Source organism: Capricornis sumatraensis, chromosome 10 (assembly GCF_032405125.1).
Source record: "Capricornis sumatraensis isolate serow.1 chromosome 10, serow.2, whole genome shotgun sequence".
Lineage (NCBI taxonomy): Eukaryota > Metazoa > Chordata > Mammalia > Artiodactyla > Bovidae > Capricornis > Capricornis sumatraensis.
The window spans coordinates 49,978,226-50,004,186 of record NC_091078.1 but is presented as its reverse complement, the minus strand read 5'-3'; the positions used below and the strand labels follow the sequence as shown (position 1 = coordinate 50,004,186).

General features: G+C 40.0%; 1 protein-coding gene across 5 annotated transcripts in view; it reads right to left on the bottom strand.

The window, feature by feature from the left end:
* The window catches only part of RBMS3 (RNA binding motif single stranded interacting protein 3), a 785,524-nt gene that overhangs the window by 260,880 nt on the left and 498,683 nt on the right, over positions 1 to 25,961 (bottom strand). For all 5 annotated transcript variants that reach the window (XM_068981964.1, XM_068981962.1, XM_068981967.1 and 2 more), the window contains exon 5: positions 13,000 to 13,157. In XM_068981964.1, the coding sequence (XP_068838065.1) occupies positions 13,000 to 13,157 (158 nt within the window). The remainder of the gene's footprint in view (positions 1 to 12,999; positions 13,158 to 25,961) is intronic.

The following is a 25,961-nucleotide window of genomic DNA, read 5'->3' as shown; positions in this document are numbered from 1 at the left end:
TCTGATAGAGTGCCTGAAGAACTATGGATGGAGGTTCGTGACCTTGTACAGGAGACGGGGATCAAGACCATCCTCAAGAAAAATAAATGCAAAAAGGCAAAATGGTTGTCTGAGGAGGCCTTAGAAATACCTGTGAAAAGAAGAGAAGTGAAAGGCAAAGGAGAAAAGGAAAGATAAATCCATTTGAATGCAGAGTTCCAAAGAATAGTAAGGAGAGATAAGAAAGACTTCTTCAGTGATCAATGTAAAGAAACAGAGGAAAACAATAGAATGGGAAAGACTAGAGATCTCTTCAAGAAAATTAGAGATACCAAGGGAATATTTCATGCAAAGATGGGCACAATAAAGGACAGAAATGGTATGGACCTAAAAGAAGCAGAAGCTATTAAGAAGAGGTGGCAAGAATACACTGAAGACCTATATAAAAACATCTTTATGACCCAGATAACCATGATGGGGTGATCACTCACCTAGAGCCAGACACCCTGGAATGTGAAGTCAAGTGAGCCTTAGGAAGTATCACTACGAACAAAACTACTGGAGGTGATGAAATTCCAGGTGAGCTATTTCAAATCCTGAAAGATGATGCTGTGAAAGTGCTGCACTCAATATGCCAGCAAATTTGGAAAACTCAGCAATGGCCACAGGACTGGAAAAGGTCCATTTTCATTCCAACTCAAAGAAAGGCAATACCAAAGAATGCTCAGACTACCACACAATTGCACTCATTTCACACACTAGAAAAGTAATGCTCAGAATTCTTCAAGCCAGGCTTCAGCAATATGTGAACTGTGAACTTCCAGAGGTTCAAGCTGGATTTAGAAAAGGCAGAGGAACCAGAGATCAAATTGCCAACATCTGCTGGATCATCAAAAAAGCAACAAAGTTCAAGAAAAACATCTACTTCTGCTTTATTGACTATGCCAAAGCTTTTGACTGTGTGGATCACAATAAACTGTGGAAAATTCTTCAAGAGATGGGACTACCACCTTACCTGCCTCCTAAGAAATCTGTATGCAGGTCAAGAATCAACAGTTCGTACTGGACATGGAACAACAGACTGATTCCAAATTGGAAAAGGTGTATGTCAAGGCTGTATATTGTCACTGCTTATTTAACTTATATACAGAGTACATCCTGAGAAATGCTGGGCTGGAAGAAGCACAAGCTGGAATCAAGTTTGCCAAGGGAAATATCAATAACTTCAGATATGCAGATGACACCACCCTTATGGCAGAAAGTGAAGAAGAATATAGAGCCTCTTGATGAAAATGAAAGAGGAGAGTGAAAAGTTTGGCTTAAAACTCAACATTCAGAAAATTAAGATCATGGCATCTGGTTCCATCACTTCATGGAAAATAGATGGGGAAACAATGGAAACAGTGACAGACTTTATTTTGGGGGGTTCCAAAATCACTGCAGATGGTGAGTGCAGCAATGAAATTAAAAGACAATTGCTTCTTGGAAGAAAATCTATGACTAACCTAGACTGCAAACTAAAAAGCAGAGACATTACTTTGCCAACAAAAGTTTGTCTAGTGAAAGCTATGGTTTTTCCAGTAGCCATGTATGGATGTGAGAGTTGGACTATAATGAAAGCTGAGTGCTAAAGAATTGACACTTTTGGACTGTGGTGTTGGAGAAGACTCTTGAAAGTCCCTTGGACTTCAAGGAGATCAAACCAGCCCATCCTAAAAGAAATCAATCCTCAATATTCCTTTTAAGGACTGATGCTAAAGCTGAAACTCCAATACTTTGTCCATCTGATGTGAAGAACTGACTCATTGGAAAAGACCCTGATTCTGGGAAAGATTGAGGGCAGGATGAAAAGGGGATGACAGAGGATGAGATGGTTGGAAACAGAGGTCCGGCTGGTCTTATTCATCCTTTCTGCTCTGATGCCATGTCTGTCTGGCAGAGGTTACACCCCTCCCTGTCTATGGTGCCTCCAGGCAGTCCCTCCTGCGAGGCCCTGGGTCTCCCTGGACTCGGGGCACATGCCTCCACCTGTTTTCTTCTCTCTGGGGGGCAAAGGCTTGCTCCTGTTCATCGCTGGGTATCTCAGCTTCCCTTCATCAGTTCCCTTAGCTTTGTCAACCCTCTGTAAAGACTCCCCCACATCAGGATCTTCAGTTAGATTATTTGGAATGAAACTCTGTTTCCAGCCAGCACACTGATGGCTACCTCGTAAAACTATGAACAATCAGGAACAAAATTATACATGAGGCTGTGTCTTTCAAGATAAATGGAAGAAAAAATGCTTACTTATACTTAGTCTGGGAGCTGCTTATTTCAGAATACCTGCCTGCCCCTAGGCAACATCCTTGTCTGGATGCATCATAATCTAAATTTATCTTTTCACTATTTATTACCAATGTTTTCAAAAGGAACATGGTGAAGAGAATGGAAAAGCAATCAATTCAAAATCAAAATTGAGATAAAGAAGGAATTGATAAGTAGAATGTTCAGGTCTCACCATTTAATCCAACTGGACTATATTATCACTTTTGATGAGTCTCTTTGAGCTGTAGCCATATTTCATTACTAGGTATTACTATCTGTTACATATCTCTTCTGTTTTTCTCTTCTCCTTTTTTTTAAATTTTTTTTTTCTCTTTCCCAATCATGCGGAACTTGGCCTGACCTTGACTATCCTCCCTTTCCTTTTCTGGGATGGAGCTTTCCTCTCGGGGTCCATCAGGGACTCTCATGCTGGTTCTTTCTCATCATTTGCATCTTAGGTTAAAGCTCTCTCCTCCAAGGGCTTTCCTGTCCTCGACCTCAAGCCTCTCATTTTTTTTCACACTCGCTATAGAACCCATATGCTTTATTTTGTTTTTGTAACATTACTGTTAATATTCATCATTTGATATTTTATATTTGATGAATACTTATCGTGTCCCCAAATCCAGCAGAATACCAGTCAGTGAAAGGAGACTTTTTTGTCTGTATGTGTATCTCTAATGATCACATATGGAATAATTACTGGCATATTGGAGAAGGCAATGGCTACCCACTCCAGGATTCTTGCCTGGAGAATCCCGTGGACAGAAGAGCCTGGCAGGCTACAGTCCATTGTGTCAGAAAGAGTTGGACATGACTGAGCAACTAATGCTTTCACACTGGTATATTAGTAGTACCCACATATTTAATGGGTGAACTGAATGAATGTATGAATGAATGCATTTTACATAACAGGAAGGGAAGCTAGAGAGTTTAACTAGCCCAAGGACACATATAGGAAGAACAGAACAAAGATGCAAGCTAAGTGATTTCTGACCCATAAAGCCATGTGTATAACTGCACTTCATGGACGGTATCGTTGTTCAATCGGTAAGTCATGTCTGACCCTTTTGTGACCCCATGGACTGTGCCTGCCAGGCTTCTCTGTCCATGGGATTTTCCAGGTAAGAATACTGGAGTGGATTGCCATTTCCTTCTCCAGGGGAGCTTCCTGACCCAAGGATCAAACCCAAGTCTTCTGCACTGGCAGGCAGAGTCTTTACCACTGAGCCACCGGGGAAGCGCTCATGTTAGGATGCTCCAGCTCACAGAGAGCAGAGCACGTAGGGAGGATATTAAATAAAAGACAGTCACACATGTCTTCCAAATGATACTGCAAAGTACTTCTCTCTATTGACTGGAAACTAACAGCCTACCTGAAATCCCCACAACCTCAGGGTCCAAGAGTGGCTGTCATGGTTTGTACTTAGAGCAGGTAGAGGGTGAAGAGATCTTACAGTCCCTGAGCACAAGGAATGGCCCCCATTTCCAACTCCAAGGTAACAAAGTTCTCCAATTTTAGTCTCACAGGGTGAATAATACTCAGACGCCTTCTCTCATTCCACCAACTCTGTCTTGGGAATAACGTTATTCCAATTTCAGCATAATAAAACAAGAAACTGTACGGTTTTTCTCCTTCTCTATGTTTTTATAAAATCATGTATACAGCAAGATGGAAGCCCAGAAATTATCCAGTGCAATTTAAGCCATTTGTTTGTTTAGTTGATAGATTGATTGATTTGGGTTTTGAAACCTAGAGACCAAATATATGGCAAAGTAGGACAGTGTTTTGCCTTCTTTAGCGATGACCATGATTTTCTGATGTTAAAAGACAGAAAGATAGAGGCAATGTGAAGACAGAGAGGAAGACAAGCACAAAAACAAGAATAGAGATAAAGAGCTAGAGGCTGGACCAGGGGTTTTCTCCTCCTTGGATCACATCTGCTGGCAATTGAGAGAGGAATTAAAATTACCAAAAGGAATAACAGTCCTCCTTCTTTTCAACCTCAGCAAACACAATTCTAACCTGTTTCTGTGCAAACACAGCTGTAGTTTGGAGGTTAGTAATCACTAAGTTTACATTTTAGAGATTTTCTCTGCTCAAACTTGATTTCCTAGTTCCATGCATTTGAGAGAATGATGGTAAGTGAATTGCCAAAACAGCAAGGGAGAAATATTAACACAAAGATGCAATTAAGGTAGATGGAATCAAAACATATCCCAGACAATAAAATCACATTTAGATAAGCTTGATGGTCATTTTAAAGCATCGTAGAGTTGCCTAAAAAGACGTATTGGCATTTGCCTTGTAATTTAAAAAAATTTCTTCATTTTCTTTATGTTTATTGGTGAGAAAAGATAGGGAGTACGAAGTATCAGGGAAAGGAAAATAAGTGAATAAAATTTCAATGATAATTAAAGTAATTAAAAGAAACTACAAAAATGATATTTTAATCCACTTATCCTGATTTTTAATAGTCAGGCTGATATTTGTCTTCCTATAACCATGATTTTTTTTTTTTTTTAACTTAGTGAAAAGAAAGAAGAACTGAAATGATTTACTTGTAAAACTTGCCTGTTTGGTAGGAAGCGATAGAACACAGGGTTGCCCAGATGTTAAAAGTCATTCAAACAAAACTCTATGAGAATCAAATTAAGAGGACTGAGAGAGGTGAAAAAAACTGCAAAATAGAAAGGTCTCTGTGCTCAGCAGTCTCTCACGCTCTCTAGCTCACAAGGGAGCAGTAAAGACACTCCTTAAAGAGGGTCTCTGTTCCAGATGTTGAAGCTGGATTAATTGTGAACATTCACTCCTCATCCCTTCTCCATTTTGGGTCACTCTTTCCTGGCCCCTCATTACACTCTTTCAATGTGATTTTTGTTAGACAAACGGTCTCATGTTTCTGGAAATGGGAAATGGATAACGTGAACACACAGTCCTGTCCCTCCAGACCCGGGCTGATTTATGCTCAGATCCTCATGCTGGAAGGCAAGGTAGCCTGTTGGCACCCGCCCGCTCTGCAGCAGTGGCTCTTGACTGTCTGACTATCAGCATTCCCACCATAAACTTTTGTTTGTAGGAGTTTATGACTTGGCTATAAAATGCTGCCTGCAGCGGGGTGGATCTTACAAAATTGTTTTATGTTACAAGAATGGAAAAACAAAATAATAAAATAAAATAAAAGGTCTGTAATTTCAGACACTATCTAGTGCTTCTGGAACTTTAAAAAGCCTGTAATTGTGCTGTCTCTGCACCCTGCTGGTGTTCAAATCAATGCTTTGAAGTTCAGTGGTTTAAATATAAAACGAAGATACCACCTTTACTCTGAAGAAGTGATTTTCAAAGAAGATGAATGTATAGCTTGCAAGTAAAATAATAATGAGGGGCTGTCTTTCGAGTTGAAGGAATCTCAGGATCTCAAGAGCTTCTGGAGAGAGAAGCATGGAAACTTATACACTACCATAGGTAAAGTAGACAGCCAGTGGGAATTTGTTGATTGCCTCAGGGAACTGAGACTGGGGCTCTCTGACAACCTAAAGAGGTGGGAAAGGATGGGAGGGAGTTTCAGAAGGGAGGGGACATGTGTTTACCTATAGCTGATTTACGATGCCATATAGCAGAAACCAACACACTATTGTAAAGCAATTATCCTTCAATACTATCATGTAAGAAACGAATCGCCAGTCTACGTCCGATGCAGGATACAGGATGCTAGGGGCTGGTGCATGGGGATGACCCTGGGGAGAGAGGTGGGAGGGGGGTTCATGTTTGGGAACACATGTACACCCGTGGTGGATTCATGTCAATGTATGGCAAAACCAATACAGCATTGTAAAGTAAAATAAAGTAAAAATAAATAATTAAATAAATTAATTAATTAAGGAAAAAAGAACCACATCTGAAATTTTGTCCCAAGACAGAAGTGTAAAAAAAATCCCTGAGTTCACTTCCTCCTAGAAGCACACCAAAATCACTATAATCCCTGTGATTTTGAGAACACGGGCTTTTGTTCATGTGTACCTGAACCTATAGGTAGGTTCTCCTGCTTATCTTCTGTAAGATTTTATATAGGATTTTAATTTCTCTTGCCCTCATTTTTTCTATAATTATAGAATGTGAATAATAATAATAAACCAATAATTAACTCAAAAAATCAAACCAAAAAAAAAAAAGAAGAAGGAACCAGAATGAAACAGGAGGGACAGAGTCATGGCATAGTCAAGAACCTTGTCCATCCATGGGCACGGGTTACCATAAATGAGCAGGCAGTTACAACTGTAGAAGTTCTTCCCAAGGACCAAGTGGTCTGAAACCCATATTAGACTCCCCAAGCTGGAGCTCATAGAACATCTAGGTTTGAAGGCCAGTGGGGCTTGCTTTTAGACATACAAAGGGCTGCAGGAAATAGAGACTCCACTCTTAAAGGGAGCACACAGAATTTCACACACTCCAGGAACCAGGGAGGAAGCAGTCATTTGAAAGGAGCCTCAGTCAGACCCAACCCCTGATCTTAGAGAGTCCCCTGGAGGGACAGGAGGCAACTGGGCCTCCCCCTGTGGATACAGAAGCCGGGAGCTCTTTGTGCCTTAATAACACTGGTGCGGGAACGTGCCATAGTGGAAGCCTTCCTCTAGTATATTAGCCTTGGGACTCAGCTCTCTCCCCACTCACCAGCCTGTTGGCACCAGTACTGGGAGCCTGACTAACTGGGATGGGACACAGCCCCATCCACCAGCAAATAGGCACTGCAAGAACCTCTGAGCCCACAGCCTCACCTGGACATAGCCCTGTCTACCACAGGTCCTGGGGCCCAGTCCTTCACACTAACACGCAGGGACCAGACCTGGAATCCCTAGGAACCAGCATCCAGGGACTCTGCTATCCAGCCTGCCATATCAGAGGGCACACATCAGTTCCAGGACAACCGACAAAACCCTGCTGCCTGCTATGGCAGGACTCACCCACCCTTTAGCAGGTCAGCACCAGTCCAGGCCCACAGACCAGAAGGCCAGCACAGGCTTCAGGACGCTCCATATCCCATAGCACGCTCTCCCAGAAGCCATACCTGGGCCCTACGGCCAGACCCCAGGACACGGCTCTGCCCACCAGTGAGATGGCATGGGTGTAGGGCCTGGCTTCACTTGCTGCTTCCCAGGTGGTGTGAGTGCTAAAGAACTTGGCTGTCAATGTAGAAGACATACAAGACAGATGTGGGTTCAATCTCTGGGTCAGGAAGATCCCCTGGAAGACGAAATGGCAACCCACTCCAGTATTCTTGCCCAGAGAATCCCATGGAGAGAGGAGGCTGGTGGGCTACAGTCTGTGGGATCACAAAAAGTCAGACACACTGAATGACTAACACTTTAACTTTCTTTCACTCACTGGTAGGCAGGCACCCGTCCTGGGATTCCTGGACCCTGCCTTCATCCAACAGGGCGCCAGTGCCAGCCCCAGGGCCCCATTGGGTTCTGCCGCTAGCCACCTCATGACCCATCCCCGCCATCCAGCAGCCTCTCTGAAGGCCAGGGCCTGATAATCACCTGGACTGGGTCCAGCCATGACTACCAGACCACCCACAGGATGTCTCCTGCAAGGCTGGGAAACACAACCAATCTACCAGATACACAGAAATAAAATAGCAATTTAAGAAAAATCAGGCAACAGAGGAGCATATTCCAAATGAAGGAACAAGATGAAACCCAGAAGACAAATTAAGTGGATATCTACCTGAGAAAGAGTTCAAGGTAATGTTTGTAAAGATTATTAAAGAACTTGGGAGACAGTTAATACTGTTAAAATCACTCTGCACCCTAAGGCAATCTATAGATTCAATGCAATCCCTATCAAAATATCAATAACAGTTTTCACAGAAATAGGACAGATAATTTTAAATTTTTTATGGATGCATAAAAGACCCCAAATAGCCAAAACAATCTTGAGAATGAAGAATAGATCTGGAAGGTGTTATGTTCCCTGACTTCAGGCTATAGTACAAAACTACAGAAATCAAAAGAGTGAGGTACTGGCATAAAGACAGACACATAGATCAGTGGAGCAGAATAGAGCCCAGAAGTAAATTCACAAAATAATGGTCAGTTCACCTACAGTAGTGATGGGAAACCTGAACAGCCGCATGTAAAAAAAAAAAATTGAAATTAAAAAAATTTCTCACACCATATACAAAATGTATTGAAGCCCTAAATGTATGGCCAGAAACCACGAAAAGTCCTAGAAAAAAACACAGACAGAATACTCTTTGATGTAAATCACAGCAAGTTGTTTGTTTGTTTGTTTGTTTTTGGATAATTCTAAGACAAAGGATATAAGCATCTGAATGCAGAGTTCCAAAGAATAGCAAGGAGAGATAAGAAAGCGTTCCTCAGTGATCAATGCAAAGAAATAAAGGAAAACAACAGAATGGGAAAGACTAGAGATCTCTTCAAGAAAATTAGAGATACCAAGGGAACATTTCATGCAAAGATGGGCTCGATAAAGGACAGAAATGGTATGGACCTAATAGGAGCAGAAGATATTAAGAAGAGGTGGCAAGAATATATGGAAGAACTGTACAAAAAAAGATCTTCATGACCAAGAAAATCACGATGGTGTGATCACTCACTTAGAGTCAGACATCCTGGAATGTGAAGTCAAGTGAGCCTTAGGAAGCATGACTACGAACAAAGCTAGTGGAGGTGATGGAATTCCAGTTGAGCTATTTCAAATCCTGAAAGGTGATGCTGTGAAAGTGCTGCACACAATATGCCAGCAAATTTGGAACACTCAGCAGTGGCCATAGGACTGGAAAAGGTCAGTTTTCATTCCAATCCCAAAGAAAGGCAATGCAAAAGAATGCTAACTACCGCACAATTGCACAACGTGCTAGTAAAGTAACGCTCAAAATTCTCCAAGCCAGGCTTCAGCAATACGTGAACCGTGAACTTCCCGATGTTCAAGCTGGTTTTAGAAAAGGCAGAGGAGCCAGAGATCAAATTGTCAACATCTGCTGGATCATGGAAAAAGCAAGAGAGTTCCAGAAAAACATCTATTTCTGCTTTATTGACTATGCCAAAGCCTTTGACTGTGTGGATCACAATAAACTGTGGAAAATTCTGAAAGAGACCGGAATACCAGACCATATGACCTGCCTTTTGAGAAACCTATATACAGGTCAGGAAGCAACAGTTAGAACTGGACATGGAACAACAGACTGGTTCCAAATAGGAAAAGAAGTATGTCAAGGCTGTATATTGTCACCCTGCTTATTTAACTTATATGCAGGGTACATCCTGAGAAATGCTGGGCTGGAAGAAGCATAAGCTGGAATCAAGATTGCTGGGAGATATATCAATAACCTCATATATGCAGATGACACCACCCTTATGGCAGAAAGTGAAGAGAAAATGAAAAGCCTCTTGATGAAAGTGAAAGAGGAGAGTGAAAAGTTGGCTTAAAGCTCAACCAACATTCAGAAAACTAAGATTATGGCATCTGGTCCCATCACTTCATGGGAAAAAGATGGGGAAACAGGGGAAACAGTGTCAGACTTTATTTTGGGGGGCTCCAAAATCACTGCAAATGGTGACTGCAGCCATGAAATTAAAAGATGCTTACTCCTTGGTAGGAAAGTTATGACCAACCTAGATAGCATATTCAAAAGCAGAGACATTACTTTGCCAACTAAGGTCCATCTAGTCAAGGCTATGGTTTTTCCAGTGGTCATGTATGGATGTGAGAGTTGGACTGTGAAGAAAGATGAGCACCAAAGAATTGATGCTTTTGAACTGTGGTGTTGGAGAAGACTCTTGAGAGTCCCTTGGACTGCAAGGAGATCCAACCAGCCCATTCTGAAGGAGATCAGCCCTGGGATTTCTTTGGAAAGAATGATACTAAAGCTGAAACTCCAGTACTTTGGCCACCTCATGCGAAGAGTTGACTCATTGGAAAAGACTCTGATGCTGGGAGGGATTGGGGGCAGGAGGAGAAGGGGACGACCGAGGATGAGATGGCTGGATGGCATCACGGACTCGATGGACGTGAGTCTGAGTGAACTCCGGGAGTTGGTGATGGACAGGGAGGCCTGGCGTGCTGCGATTCATGGGGTCGCAAAGAGTGGGACACGACTGAGTGACTGAAATGAACTGAACTGAACTGAAGACAAAGGAAACAATAGCAAAATTAAAAAATGGGTCCTTATTAAACTTAAAAGACTTTACACAGGAAAGGAAACCATTGACAAAAAGATAACCTTCTGAATTTAAGAAAATATTTGCAACCGATATGACTGATTAGAGCTTAATATCCAAACATACAAATTCAATATTAAAAAAAAACTCAACATCCAAAACCTCAACTACTAGATTTTGAAACAGACAGAAGTCCTGAATAGACATTTTTCACAAAAAAGATGTAGAGATGGCCAATAAACAAAAGATGCTCCATATCACAAATCAGCATAGAATTGTAAATCAAAACCTCAGTGTGATGTTGTCTCACATCTATGAGGATGGCTATCATCAAAGGACACATATAGCAAATGTTGGCAGGATGTAGAGAAAAGGGAACTCTGTACTCTACTGTGGGCGTGTCAGTGGGTACACACACTGCAAAACAGAGTGAAAATTCCTCCAAAACCTACAAACAGAAATACCATGTGATCCAGCAATCCCATTCATATATATATATATATATATATATATATCAGAAGAAAGCAAAAACATTATTTCAAAAAGATACATGCACCCACATGTTCATAGTAGTATTTTTATGATGACCAAGACGTAGAAAGGACTATGTGTCCATCAACAATAGATGAATAAAGATGTGTGTGTGTATATATATAAACATTTTTATATTAAGTTCATTTATTTTTTACTTGAAGTGTAGTTAGCTTACACTGTTATATTAATCTCTGCTACACAGCAAAGTGACTCAGTTTTACACATATATACATTCTTTTTTAAATGTTCTTTTCCATTATGGTTTATTCTAGGAGACTGGATTATAAATTGTGTATATATAATGGGTGGATCCTAGTTCAATCTGACTGATGGGAAGACACCAAGAGATTAAGAACACACACAAAGGGCAGATTAAGTGAAGAAACAGGAAAAGAAGACCATCTATTAGCACAAAATGCAGAGAGGAAAGCAAACCCTGCTGCCACCTTGATCTTGAACTTCTAGCCCCTAGAGTTGAGAGAAAATATGTGCCTGTTGTTTAAAGGCAACTAGTCTGTTGAATTCTGCTATGACTGTCTGAACAAACTAACATATTCATACTTTGTACCAAAAATCTTTTGCTTAAAAATGATTTTAAAAAGACATAGATCTTCTTGGAAAAGGTGTTCACTTGATGAATTTGAAACGTTTCTTTCTCAGCAGGAGCACACATGAGGGAGAAACTGATTTGTTAGAGAGAGGTTTGGGGGGGCAGGGATATGCTGTGTGAAGTGGAGCATAGCAGGTGTTCAGTGAATCCTGCACTGCCAGGCCTCCAAGAGCAGCTGGTACCGTCTCCAAGAGTGACTATATTGGCAAATTTCAGAGACCCAGGCGATCCGATTAGCTCTGCCTTGACCGTTAAAATCAACAGTTAATAATGTTCTGAAAACTTAAATGCCTCGTGAATATATTCAAGTCTGGGAGATGTTCTTCATTCTGCTGACTTCTCTTCAAATCATAAGACATGCATCCTGTGGAGGTCTCCCAGGCTAGTATGTGTAGAATATTGTGTAGACATTAAGACTTGGTCCATGAACTCCAGGAAGTCAAGGTAGAGATTAGTTAACAACTGTGTTTTCTTATCTTTCCAAGGGTGTTCACAGAAGTTGGTTTGAGATGATTTTTTCCAAGAGATGCCGGGGTTCCCCACAGGCAGACATGCCTGTCTGTAAGGGCTGGCTTCCAGATGACATGTAACATCCATCCATTCATTCACGTTGAGTCCGCTGAAGACACATAAACAGACCCAGCTGTGGAGACATAGCTTTTCCTTTTCTTCTTTGCCATTGAGCAGTTTCTTTTTCTCTGCAGTTTCCTTAACTTTGTTTTTTTCATGAAAGCACAGCAGGTACAACCATTTTAACTCCATTTCTGGCTGAGATCCCCTTTGGTAAACATTCCCTTAAAAGTTAAAAAGAAAACTGCGTGTCTTTTTCCAACAATGAGAAAAGTGCAATTTGTTCTTTTTTGTTTTGATTAAAACATCAAAAGCTCGCGGCAAGGGCCTCTTAAATGCAAATGCCCTCTTCACCTCCTCTTAGATTTCTGAGTTCCTTGGGACTTCCCAACAATTCCTGTTTCTCTGAATCTTCTCTCTTCCCTGGCTGAGAAATTCTACCATCTAGCGCTTTGGAAATCAATGATAAATCATGTGGATGCTTTGTTCAGCCCATGCGGTCTTTGACTTTGGGGTTCTAAGCATTTATTACCCTTAGTGAGATAGACAGCATCTGATTTTGTTGACCTATAGGCATAGAGAGGACTGGGAATGTGTTAGGCATTTCATCATGACGTGACAGATATAAACATTCTGTGTACATATTTTAGAAAGAACAACATATTTATAGTTACATTGGAATTCCCCAACTCAAAGCAAAGATACAGAGTCAGTTTGACAAGCCACTTTTCTTTGAATATTCTACATTCCAGAACTATTCTAATGCTATAAAGGGATGGAATTAAAAGTGAATACTTAGGAAAGAGCAGGTGTTTTACCTGGCAAAGCCAACGCCTCTGCTGACTCCATTAGCATCTCTTAGTATTCTTGTGGAAATGACATGTCCAAAAGGTTTCAGCATATTCTCAAGTTCCTGCTCATCCATAGAAATGGGAAGATTTGATATGTAAAGGTTTGTTGGGTCTTGCTCTTGTTGCTAAGGGAAAAAAAGAAACACATGTGGTAAGTTCTGAATATTGAGAAACACTGCAGAAATGGATACATTTTCCTTACATTGCCATCTAGATTCCAATCTCCAACATTCTCTCAAGTTCTTTCAGTAAGGGCAGTGTTCCTTTTCACTGGATTCCTATGCGCCAGGACGCTTCTCACAGAAACAATGTCATCTGTGACAACCAAGCTTTCTGTCCAGCCTTCCTTAGAAAAGACTAATGAACTTTTATTGAGGTTGAACAAAGGTAAACACGTATGTTCTATGACCATTAACTGGTGGCTCTATAACCACTCTAATTGCCTTCACCACTAGTTACTAATGTTGCATTTAGAGAGTGTTCATAGTCATGTGTGGGTGCGCGTGCTAAGTAACCTCAGTCGTGTCCAACTCTTGTGACACTACAGACGATAGCCTGCCAAGCTCCTCTGCAGGACTCTCCAGGCAAGAATACTGGAGTGGGTTGCCATGCCCTCCTCCAGGGCATCTTCCTGACCCAGGGATCCAACCCACACCTCTTCCATCTCCTTCATTGGCAGGTGGGTTCTTTACCACTAGTGCCCCCTGGGAAGCCCTTCACCACACACTAGGCATTGTTTTAAACCCTTGATATACACTATCATTCAATATTCCCAGTATATATAATTGTTACTATTTTAAAGAGGACAAAATTCAGCCATGGCTTGTCTAAGTTACATAGCTCATAAACATCAAACCCAGGGCTGAAACCTGGGGAGTATCCCCCAAGTTCATGAGTTTTCCTGTCTTACTATACTGCTTTCCACTGAATCAATGGGGGGAAAAGAAGTATGGTCCTAGAACGTCATTTATCATCAGCCTCAGCATCAGTTGGGAACTTGCCAGTAATGGAAATTCTCAAGACCCACTCCCGGATCAGAAACTTGAGTGTGGGCCAAATGACCTGTGTTTTGACAAGCCTTTCAGGTGATTTCTGATGATTGCTCACTGCCACAGAACACAACTAAATATTTACACATAAATGAGATTATGAAGTAGTACTAGTGCTTAAATAAGCTTTTTTAATAGGATGGGAAATCAAACAACCTGCCAGCATTATTTCCAAGTACATGAACATCTGCTATTTCACAGACTGAATTTATATGTTGGAACTTAGTTATATGTCTCAAAATAATGCACTGCCAAAAACCTGATGTGATTAAGTGTTAGTCGCTCAGTTGTGCCCGACTCTTTGCGACCCCATGGACTGCAGCCCACCAGGCTCCAGTGTCCATGAGATTTTCCAGGCAAGGATACTGGAGTGGGTTGCCATTTCCTTCTCAAGGGGATCTTCTCAACCCAGGGATTGAACCCGGGTCTCCTGCACTGCAGGCAGATTCTTTATTGACTGAGCTACAAGGGAATGCACAGCCAAAAACCTGATGTGATTAGTTAATATCAAAACAGATCAGATACTTAAATGAACTATTATATTTTAACTAAAACAACAAGAAACACAATCACATTGGGAAAAGCACTTCTGAAGTCTGTAGCAAATGAGTTGATATAACAGTAAAAATATCTTTTGTGAAGAGATGATATCTTCTGTAGATATTTGAGGTTTTAAGTACAATGAACACGATTCCAATTACTATTACAGGTCAAGAAACAATTTTGGCATGAAAATAAACTCCTTTAGGTTTACCAGTTCTAAATATTCATGTAGGTCATAATATTTTTATTAGGCTTTGAGATGAATAAGATCTATTATTAGGTTCTTTTTGAAACACAGTTTAGTTTTCAAGCTTTTTGATCACCAGGGAAATCTCTGCAAATAAATATGCACTCAATCAAAAAATACAACACAACTTTAGCATTTGGGAATATAGTTTAAATGGAGAAGCTGTATAACCATGGTCAGTTTCTCTCACTCTCTCACAGACACATCACTAATTAATGGTGTGATCCTAGAGAGAAAACGGAGATATTATTTTTTCCTAAGTGACATGATCCCCACCCCTTAGTGGGGGTGATTAAAAAAAAGTGGCATTTCAGATACATAATAGCAAGCCTATGCACATACAACTTCCATCTTTATATTATTTTACTACCCATCCTTTAATTTTAATCTTCATATCATCTTTCCAAAGCCAGGTAAGCAAATAGCATCATAGTTACTGGATAATGAGGAAACAGAAGCATGAACTTTTCATCATCTTACTTGAAGACAATTTGATAATTAGTGACAGGGTTCAAATTAAATTTAGTCAGGTTTTCTATCTTCCATCTCAGTGCCCTTTCCACTAGTCCAGTCCAGTGTTATCCACGCTGTAATCATTTGCATATCATCTTGGAAAATGTACCAGCTATGTACTAATTTTATTTACTTAAAACTTTTCTTTACATCAAAATACCTTTGGGTTTAAGTAAACCCATTTAAAAAGACAACAGTATGTTGCTTGCATAGCTAAAAGGCCAGGATCACTTTGCATAAGTAGGTTACTATCAAAACTGGTAACAAATTAATGTTATTAAATTATATTAGATATTGCTTTTTCACAGAAGATTTTGACCTTGGTGGTTGATTCTCTCTTAGTTACAAAAGAGATTTGTAAGTAAGAGAGGTACTGACCACACTAGGACCAGACAGAGTCTTTTTCCTGGGAAGAATCAGAGTTGAGAAAAGAATAACTTTCTTATAGTGTGATTTTTGGAGCTTACACTTCCAGGTCAACTCAAGTCCCAGTGGGAGTTCCTGCTGTAGCCCAGAGAGCAGACTGCAACATACGGCAGTCCCAGGAATGGGTGGGAATTTGCCCAGTGTTCTGCACCCCTTTGTGCTAAATGACGATAAACAACCATAAGCAAACAATCCCCCTAGCCAGCATTCTGTACAATCTTCTCATTTTTCAAGTAGCATTGATATCCTGATTCATTTACTTGTACCTTTTCAAAATGGAGTGCAAGAAACAGACAGAGCTTATACACAAGAGACTGCCCAGGAAGCTACTTTCTGAATCCAAATTCAAAGGGCAAGGCCAACTCCTAATCTGTATTCACAGAGACAGTACAGAATTGGAGAGTGCCATTCCTTGATTTGTGTTCATAGAAAGACTAGAGTGGTGGACAGTGTTATTCATTAACTCATTTTCTCCTCTGAAATACAAGTCTTGAACATATTTGTTGACTTGACAATAGAAATTAATTTCTATATAGAATGAACTTTAAAATAATATATACATCTATATTTTTATTTTTATGTATGCATCAGATTTATGTAAACAGATGGTTTCTTTTGAAAGGCTCTTTGTCACTGTGAACCTGAAAGAATATGCCTTTTAAATTTGAAAAAAAAAACAAAAAAACTAATAACTCATATGATACCTACACTCTAGAAACTTTTACCAATCTGTTTTTAACTTTTCATGATCATTTAGCTCCAGAATGGAGCTGAAGGGGCACCTCATCCAATAGGACCATTTAACAGATGGGGGAAAGATAGAGACTGGAGTAGTGCTTATGATTTACTCAAGGCCACCCAGCTAAGTAGCAACAGGCTGGAAATAGAACCCATGTCCCTTCATGCCTGGTCTAATGTTCTTCCCAATGCTTCATACTGTCTTTCCTTGTAAACTCCAGAGAACAGTAGACAGAAGTTTGTAGTTCAGAGAAATATTAGTACAGAAAAGAATATCTCTGCATATCTTATTTCATTCACTGTTGCTTATTCATTACTTAGTTTAGACACAAAGTTAAGCCTGAAAAAGGGGGTTCCTGGCCTTAGTTGGCATCTCACGTACCATCACTGAATGACCCCTCTACAGCATATAATCTGCAAGTATATGACTATAATTCATACATATATTGCACTTAATGGACTGTGTCAGCATAAGTAACTCTTCCATTGGGTCTGTCCGTATCTTTTCATCTGTATAGGGACTTCTTGATTTATTACTGAGCTTCATCAAAAGATCGTGAAAAAGTTAGAATGGTACCTGCCCCATTGTTAATGGGAGCAGAGACGTTGCCGTTTTATGTAAGAATGGCTTCATTTCATGGCTTCACTTGCCATGGATTTTTGGTGTTAGATTTATTGGTGTTCATTCACTTTTTTAATGTAGTTTGGAACAACTTCAGAACATTTTGAGGAAGCTTAGCAAATGAAGACAAATAGAGGTCAACATTATTGCTCACATCATGACCAAATATTGTGTCTGGGTCTGTGTTTGTTGGATGCATAACATAACTATTATATATACAAGCTTCTAGAAAAGGTGACAACTTTTGAACAAGATTTCAACACTCAATCTGATAACACTCATGCTTGATGAAATTATATTTAAATATTCAGGAAGTAGTTATTGGCATTAGAGATTTTAGAGCAAAGTTTCTTAAGCCACCTGTGGTGGGAACCATTTTAATTTCCAATCTGTCACAAACTGATATTTGTAAAATATTTATATTTGCCAAAGCTAATAGAACAAAATTAAAAGACACAAAACGCAAGTTGCAATTTTTATTGCCATATTCAAAAGATCAAAATTATATTTGGATTAAATGTCACGCTAATGTGAAATTGTTATAAAAAGTTTTAAATGCTTACTCTCTATTTCTGTATGTATTTCATTTTGAACAAGTACTATTTGGTAGATCAAATTATAACACTGATCTAGGGGGAAATATTTCTATTTTTTCCATGATAATATATTGCACTAAGTTACCAGTCTTTGCCTACTTTATGTACTATCAAACTTTTCTTTTTAGAAAAGCACAAGATTATGTGCAATCAATTAATAGTCACTTTTAACTGTTAAGTGGACAAAATTGTCTCAGGATGAATTGTTCTGAGCAGTGGTGACAAAATATCCTGAAGATGTTTGAAACAACTCTAATGCAAACATGTGATTTTAAATATTTTCAAAACACATTGAAGAGGATGGTCATATAGACTACAGATAATAATATTATTCCTTACTGGAGCAGAGTTTTACAGTATTTAAGGTGTTTAGGGGCATTTATTTTATTTTATATGGCCCTTTCTAACACTCCTAGGCAGTAGATAGGCAAGAGTTATTATCATCACTCTACAAATGAGAAAATTGATTCTGATATTTTAAGAAGGGTACCAAACACACATGGTGAAGATAGTACCCTTTGTACTACAGTATGCCAATTCTCGGGATTGCCAATAAATATTGCTATTCAATGGATCTCTCTAGTAGAATGAAAAATCAATGTGGAAACAAAGGTGCAATTGCTTTTCTGTAAAATTTATTTAATTGGAGGATAATTAAAATATTGTGATGGTATCACTTTTTAATGAAAGAGCTTATAGCAATTTAAAAATTAATAATAATAAAAAGTGTTTTCCCTTTCCCAAAAAGCAAAAACATGGAGTCAGAGCCTCTTGAATTAACAAGCTGCCCTTAAAGGCAGCAGAGATTTTAGAATTAGTGTAACACTAACTTTGTACACAAATGTTCTTACCCTTCTAGTAACATCATCAGCCTGTTTGATGCATAGCTCTAGGAGTTCCAGCTCATCTCGGAAAGATCTGGAGGAAACCAGCCATCCTGGACATACTTCTCTGATGATTAATTTCATTTGCTACCTGGACAGAGCCACAGGATGCTCAGAGAATTGGTCGGGCATTGTTCTAAATCTAGCTGTGAGAGTGCTTCCTGAATGATGTTAACATTTAAACTAATTTGTTTACTAAATAAAACAGATCACCCTCTCTAATGTGAGTGGGCCTCATCCAATCACTGCAGATCTGAACAAGGCTGATCCTCCCTCAAGTTTAGTTCGACCACCTTCAAGCTGGGACACAATTTCTTTCCGGCCTTTGAACTCAAAACTGAAACACTGGCTATTACTGGGTCTCCAGCACAGCTTGCTGACCTCAGATCTTGAGACTTGTCAGCCTCCATAATCAGGCAGATTTCATGAAATAGAATTCTCTCTCTCTCTCACACACACACACACACAAACACACACACATGTACCTTACTGGTTGTTTCTCTATAAAGACTCTTAACTAATACAAAGTGTTAATTTTGTCAAATCTGTTTTGCCATAAAAATATGAGAGCAGTCTTAGCTCTGACCTTCACATAGGACCTTTTTGTTCCCTAGCCACAAAAACATGGTCTTGGACCAGGTATAAAGAGAGCCAGAGTCTTCCCCTTTCTCTAGAAGCATCTACTGCATTAGAGACCATTAAAGGGAAACTAAAGAAAGACTACTAAGAAGAAGTAGACTTTCACCCCTAAATAGTGCCCAATAAAGATATCCTCTGTCTTATCTGCTAAGCAATGAAGGCGGCTGCCCTCTAGTTTCAGTTGTCTTCTGCCTCTCCTAAGAATGAGAAGGTGAGTTCTCTTCCCCTGCTCTCACATACTGATGGAGGCAGAGCAGAACATCCAGCAGTGTTTCCTCCTGAGGCACCAATAAGAACAATTTCCATAAAATAAGAATCAATAAGAACAATTTCCCTAAGGAACACATGTTGCAAAGAAGGATTTCATCATTTCAGATTTCATGTCTAAGCACAGCATTGGCAATTGGAGTTCTTATCCCCAAGTTCAACTGGGGACACGGGTTAGTTCTGGACAACACACTCAGCAGAGAATGAGAAATCGTGTCCAAGGCTCAGGACAACCTGAACACTGGGTCACGTGCTGCTCTTTAAGGCAGGGCCCTGGGATGAGGTAAGCAGTGAAGGGCTAAGTGAGCGCCCTGCGTCTCAGTGACTGAGTCGGGGTTACCTGTGTGTAGTCCTGGGCCAGGCGGGGTCCTGGCTCTGCTTGACTTCTCCCTTCACAGGACCTCCTGAACTCAGCCCAGTATCACCTGATGGGATGGTTTCTCCTGTGAGAAAACGCTAAATTAACATTTTACAATATTGAGCTCTCTCTATAGTTTTATTGTAACGTACTGTTATATCACAAATACGGATGGTTTTGTACTCAGAGTCCTGAAGGTCAAGAATGAGAGCAGGAAACAAAACTATAGAGAAACAGACTCAATATTGCAAAGAAATTACACCCCCTTCCCTCAGTCTCATTCACCTCTCTGATGGGGCTTTCGATGCCATGAGTTTTAGAACAGAATGTCATCACCTGATTCGTGGACAATAACTATGGTTCTTCTTCAAGCAACTGAAATTCTGGAAAGGGCGTGAATATGGCCATACATTTGCTACAGCACCCTATTCATTTCTTCCGGAATGATCATTACAACACACACACATACAGAATGCATGCAAACCATCTCTGTGTCTTCTGCCCAGAACAGCTGAGCCTTGCTGAGGCTCACAGGCATGTTGAGGGGCACACACAAATGTGTCGCCAAGTGAGGCGTAAAGGAGTTAAGGATAAAGAATTCCACTCAAGGGCAACCATTCCCACTGGGCTCAGTGTCAGTGACACCTCAGCGCCTACCACACATGGTGATTACTGGAACTGTGCGACAGGACTCAGGTGGTAATCACGGGGTCCCTTGAAAGTAGTGCATCCTAATAAAGTGTAGGGTACTCTGCTAAATCTGAATTTCTGTGTGAAACAACACAAAAGGTTTTAATGTAAGTATAATAGCAAAGAACAAATCTGACTCAATGTTGGGTCCATTTCTTTTTACTTTAACTTTTTTATTCTATTGTTTTTGCTGCAAGTTAGGGATATTGCCAATAGCTTTAAATATATGGGACTGCCCATTCTCTGACCCTTAAGGGTATAACACTTTTTCATTTGCATAGAGATAAAAAAATCACAGAACAGTGAATAACATTTGTTTGTTGGAGGTTTACAAGCACATCATGACCAGATTTACCAGAACAGCTGCAAGAGCAAAGGATTCTGGCACCAAGAAGTTTGCAACAACCAACCACAACCCCTCCCCTCTTAGTATAAAACAAGCCTGAGTTCTAACTTGGGTAAGATGGTTCTTTGGGACACAAGTCCACCACCTTCTCAGTCTGCTAGTTTTCCAATAAAGTCATGATTCCTTGACCCACCAACTCATCTCTTGATTTATTGGCCTGTCATACCACGAGCAGTATGGGATTGGACTTGGCAACATAAGTATGTCCCAAATATTGCAGAGGACATAGTCATACTAAAATAGTAATTGCTACAAGGGATTAATATTATTAAGTCATATAAATTATTTGTTTTTATATATGATTCATATTGGGTTTCCCATGTGGCTCAATGGTAAAGAATCCACCCGCCAATGCAGGAGACTCAGGAGATGTCAGGAAGATCCCCTGGAAGAGGAAATGGCAACTGACTCCAGTGTTCTTGCCTGGGAAACCCCATGGACAGAGGAGCCTGGTGGGCTACAGTCCAGGGGGTCACAAAGAGTCGGACACAACTGAGCACAGCACACACACATGATTTATATTATTTTTAAGCTTACTTTGCGCCACATACTAGGCTTTAAAGTTATTTAAATTCATATGGTTCTCTTCCTTAAAACAACCCCTGTCTGTCTGTCTGGTTAATGTCCTTATTTTATGTCACAAAGCTGAGGTTAAAAGAAGATATTCAATTGTTTAAGGTCACACAGCTGTTAAATCCAATGATAATTCAAATCCCAATCTATCTGACTCAGAGACCTGAGACTGCATCAAAAGCAATGTGTTTAAAGGCTGGTTCATAACTTCTAAGGGATCAAGGTGAAGGAGCCAGCACTGGGTAGATTCCTACAGATGTTCAGTGCAAGTACAATTGACCGTTCTATGGATGGAAATCCCTTCATCCACTGAGTTTGAGAAAGACTCAAAGTTAAGATCTGTTTTCAAGGCTAGCAGAACAAAAATTTCTCAAGTTCCTAAGGAAAACACCCCTGACTAGTTTTCTTCTAACCTCTACTACATGAGGATACATTTTAAACTATATGCTTTATATAGAGGGAGTGAAAAAATGACAGCTTGGTATGTGAAATGTTGCTGTTACATTGTTGCTTTGCTCGAATCTACTTTTATTCCAAAATTGTCCAACGTCAATTTCACAGGAAACTGGTTTTGTAAAGCCATGCACATTTCACATGGGATAGAGAAAGAGGGTGCTTTCAGTTCTACATCAGTACCTTCTTTAAGAAAACAAATTCAGCTGTACATGTAAATACTGTCAGGCTAAGTGAAGGATGGCATATCCTAGGTTTATTTAGTCCCAGTCTCTCTGAAGACAGCTTGAGAAGACTGTAGAACTTCCGGTGGCCTGTGATCCTTAACATTACCGTGGAGAAAATTTGTGTGTGTGTGTGCCCATGAAAACTGATGTATCACTATAAATGCAGGGAGAAGGAAGTCACCTGGATGCTACCATCTTGTTTCATTTCCTGTGTTTCTGGTATTAAAATCATGAGCTTGGTAGAAAAACAGCAAGCAAGATGTACAAAGAGGGTTGTAGGTATTCAAAGGACATAAGCCATTTTACTTTTGAAAACTATTAACTTCCATCACCAATGCCAGCTTTTTTGGGCACATAAAGTAACTGTAATTTTCTTGAAATATATCAGTGGGAAAGTGATCAGTCTTATTCTTACTGTGACTCAACACTGAGTTAAAAGGATGCCACCAAGACCTCCTGGAAGGTGGATGAAAAAAGCACACATAAATCTGTTTCTCCCCAGTTCTACGGAATCCTGGGCTCCGGGCCAGCACACCTGAAGAACAGGGGGCACTCAGGGACACACTCCTGATGCCAGCCAAAGCCTCTTGTGGATTTACATATCTTGACTCTAGGCACTTTACTAAACAGACCATCCTCTTATAGTTTACACTGTTCCTGTTGACGGTTCAGCTTCCGAAGTGGCTCAGTGGTAAAGAGCCTGCCTGCCCATGTGGGTGATATAAGAGACTTGGGTTTAGTCCCTGGATCAGGAAGATCCCCTCGAGAAGGATTCTGAAGCCCCATGGACAGAGGAGACTGGTGGGCTACAGTCCTTGGGGTCACAAAGAGTTGGATACGACTGAGCGTGCGCATGTGTATGCAAGCGCGTGCACACACACACACACATTGACTGTTCATTCACTCACTCATCAAACATTTGTCTACTCTATATCAGTCACTGAGCTAAATCCTGACAACAGAGACATGATGGGCATGTTTCTTGCCTGCCATAGAGAGCTCAGACTTACAGACAGTGTACAACAAAATCGCAATAAGAAAAGCTATTTCCTGTTAGTGGACACATGAGTACAACCAAGGATGGAGACATCTGCCTCCTATACTCTTACTCTCCATACCATGAAATTCTGTTTTCCTCAATATGGTGACTAGACAGTCTAAATTATTTCTAAATGGTGTCTCAGCTACATTATGAACATAAAATTAATTCCTGAAATATATAACCCTCTAGGAGATATTAACCACTAAGACAACCAAAATTTTCAATGTGGGTTTAATATTTATATATTTCAATTTTAACAAAAAATTTTATGTATAAATCTTTAGAAAATGTTAAATAGGAATAACCTGTAAACAGATAGTGACACAGTGATTCTGGCATTAAAGAGTTTTATGACAGTAACTAGTTATCATATCTCAGCAAATTTCCTGAACTGTAAAATAGAAATAATAACTAATAACTTCAGAGAGTTATCATGAGAATTCAATGACACAATACACTAAAAATTTAGGGGAGTTCCAGACATATAGTAGAAACTCTGTAACTCATTATTCTCTCTATAATTATGAGTAATTATAGAAATAAAAGCATTTAGGACATTGTGGAAGGAGAGTTATGAACTAAATGTAAGTCATGTTCATAAAACAGCAATTATTGCTATTTAGAATCTGTCCCATTGCATTTCTCATGGGTGCAAACTTACCAGACCTTATATTAAATTACATAGAGGTGGACATATTAAACTGATGATGAGATTCTTAAAATGTAGCCACTGGATCAGCAGGAGAATCTAGAAATGTATCACAGGGGGAAATAGAACACTGTACTTATCATTTATGAGCTAAAAAGATTAATGATTTATTACTAGGCTCATTAATCAAAACTGTGTGGCTTTTTTTTATAAGGAGCAATTCCACTGTTCAAGTCAATTAGCCCACCAAAGCTATTACACCAAAGAAGCTGCAATGCTATTCAGACTTCCCCAGGAGTATTTGGAGTATAAAATAAATGCTATTATTCAGAAGATACCGAATTGCTAAGCTTCTTAAATTCATACAATTGGGAACCTGCCGTACATTAACATGCTGAAACTCATTAAGAGTCTTTTTTTCCTGAGCTTTAGAGTCATTGGCATTCTTAGCACAGTAAGAACAATAACATGCTCCAGGCCTCCAAGGAGAGAATGCCTTGTGCTCCTCCAGCTCCACTTCAGGGCATCACTGGGGCAGCAGGGGTGCCCGTCCTTTGAGAGGGTGGCAGCTTCTGCTGGATGACCCTAAATCCTAGACAGGACTGCAGAGCTGGATCATACTGTGTGCGGGAGAGGAGAGGAAAAAGAGTAGCAGGTTTATAACATCATTTATCTTTCCCTTGTTAGAGCTCTATTTACAACATTCCAGAATTAATATGCAAAATGTGAGAAAGGATTTAACCCGTCAATTAGAATCTATGAGCCTCTTTTCTTCTGATTGAAGGATAGTTGATTTACAATGTTATGTTTCAGGTGTAGAGCAAAGTGATTCAGATACGTATAACACATACATACAGATATGTATATGTATATGTATGTATGTGGTATACGTGTGTGTGTGTGTATAAAAGCTATACAGTGGACTTGCCTGATAGCTCAGCTGATAAAGAATCCACCTGCAATGCAGGAGACCCCAGTTTGATTACTGGGTCAGGAAGTTACCCTGGAAAAGGGACAGGCTACCCACTCTAGTATTCCTGGGCTTCCCTGGTGGCTCAGATGGTAAAGAATCCGCCTGCAATGTGGGAGACCTGGGTTCAATCCTTGGGTTAGGAAGATCTCCTGAAGAAGGTAATGGCTTCACACTTCAGTATTGTGGCCTGGAGAATTCCATGGACTGTATAGACTATGGGGTCACAAAGAGTTGAACATGACTGAGCAACTTTCACTTCAACTTTCACTTCATACAGTAGGCCCTTGTTGGTTATCTAGTTTTTATATGATAGTGGGTATCTGTTAATCGCAAACTATCACTTTATCCCTCCTTCCCTTTCTCCTTTGATAAGCATAAATTTGTTTTCTCTATCTGTGGGCCTAATTATGTTTTGTACATAAGTTCATTTGAGTCATTTTAGTTTAGATTCCACATATAAGCATTATCATATGATATCTGTCTTTCTCTAACTGGCTTACTTCACTAGGTATGGCCATCTCTATGTTCGTCCGGGTTGCTGCAAATGGTATTATGTCATTCCTTTTATAGCTGAGTAATATTCATCGTATCTATGCACCACATCTTCTTTATCCGTTCATCTCTTGATGCACACTTAAGGTGCTTCCATGAGGCTTTTATTATGTAAGTGAATAACTAAATAAATGAGGGATCCTTAAAGTAGAATGCAAACTAATAAATACGGAAGGAATGTTGGAATGACAAAATCAGTACTTGGTAACAATAGTAGTAATCATGGACCTAAGCATGAATGTTCAGAATATGCCAAAACAAGTGAGTAAAATTTGATGAGAACTAGGAACCGCACATAATCCCAAAGAATTTCTCTCCAAACCTCAAATTTCCCCTGAAAGATTAGTAATCACAAGGGTAACTTATCCATGGTGATACCTTTCAGACAACATCTTACGATCAGTTCTCACCGACATGGAGTGGGTGGACACCGTGTGCCCCTCCCCTTCCCATGTGATGCATCAGAAGGAGAAGAGTACTCT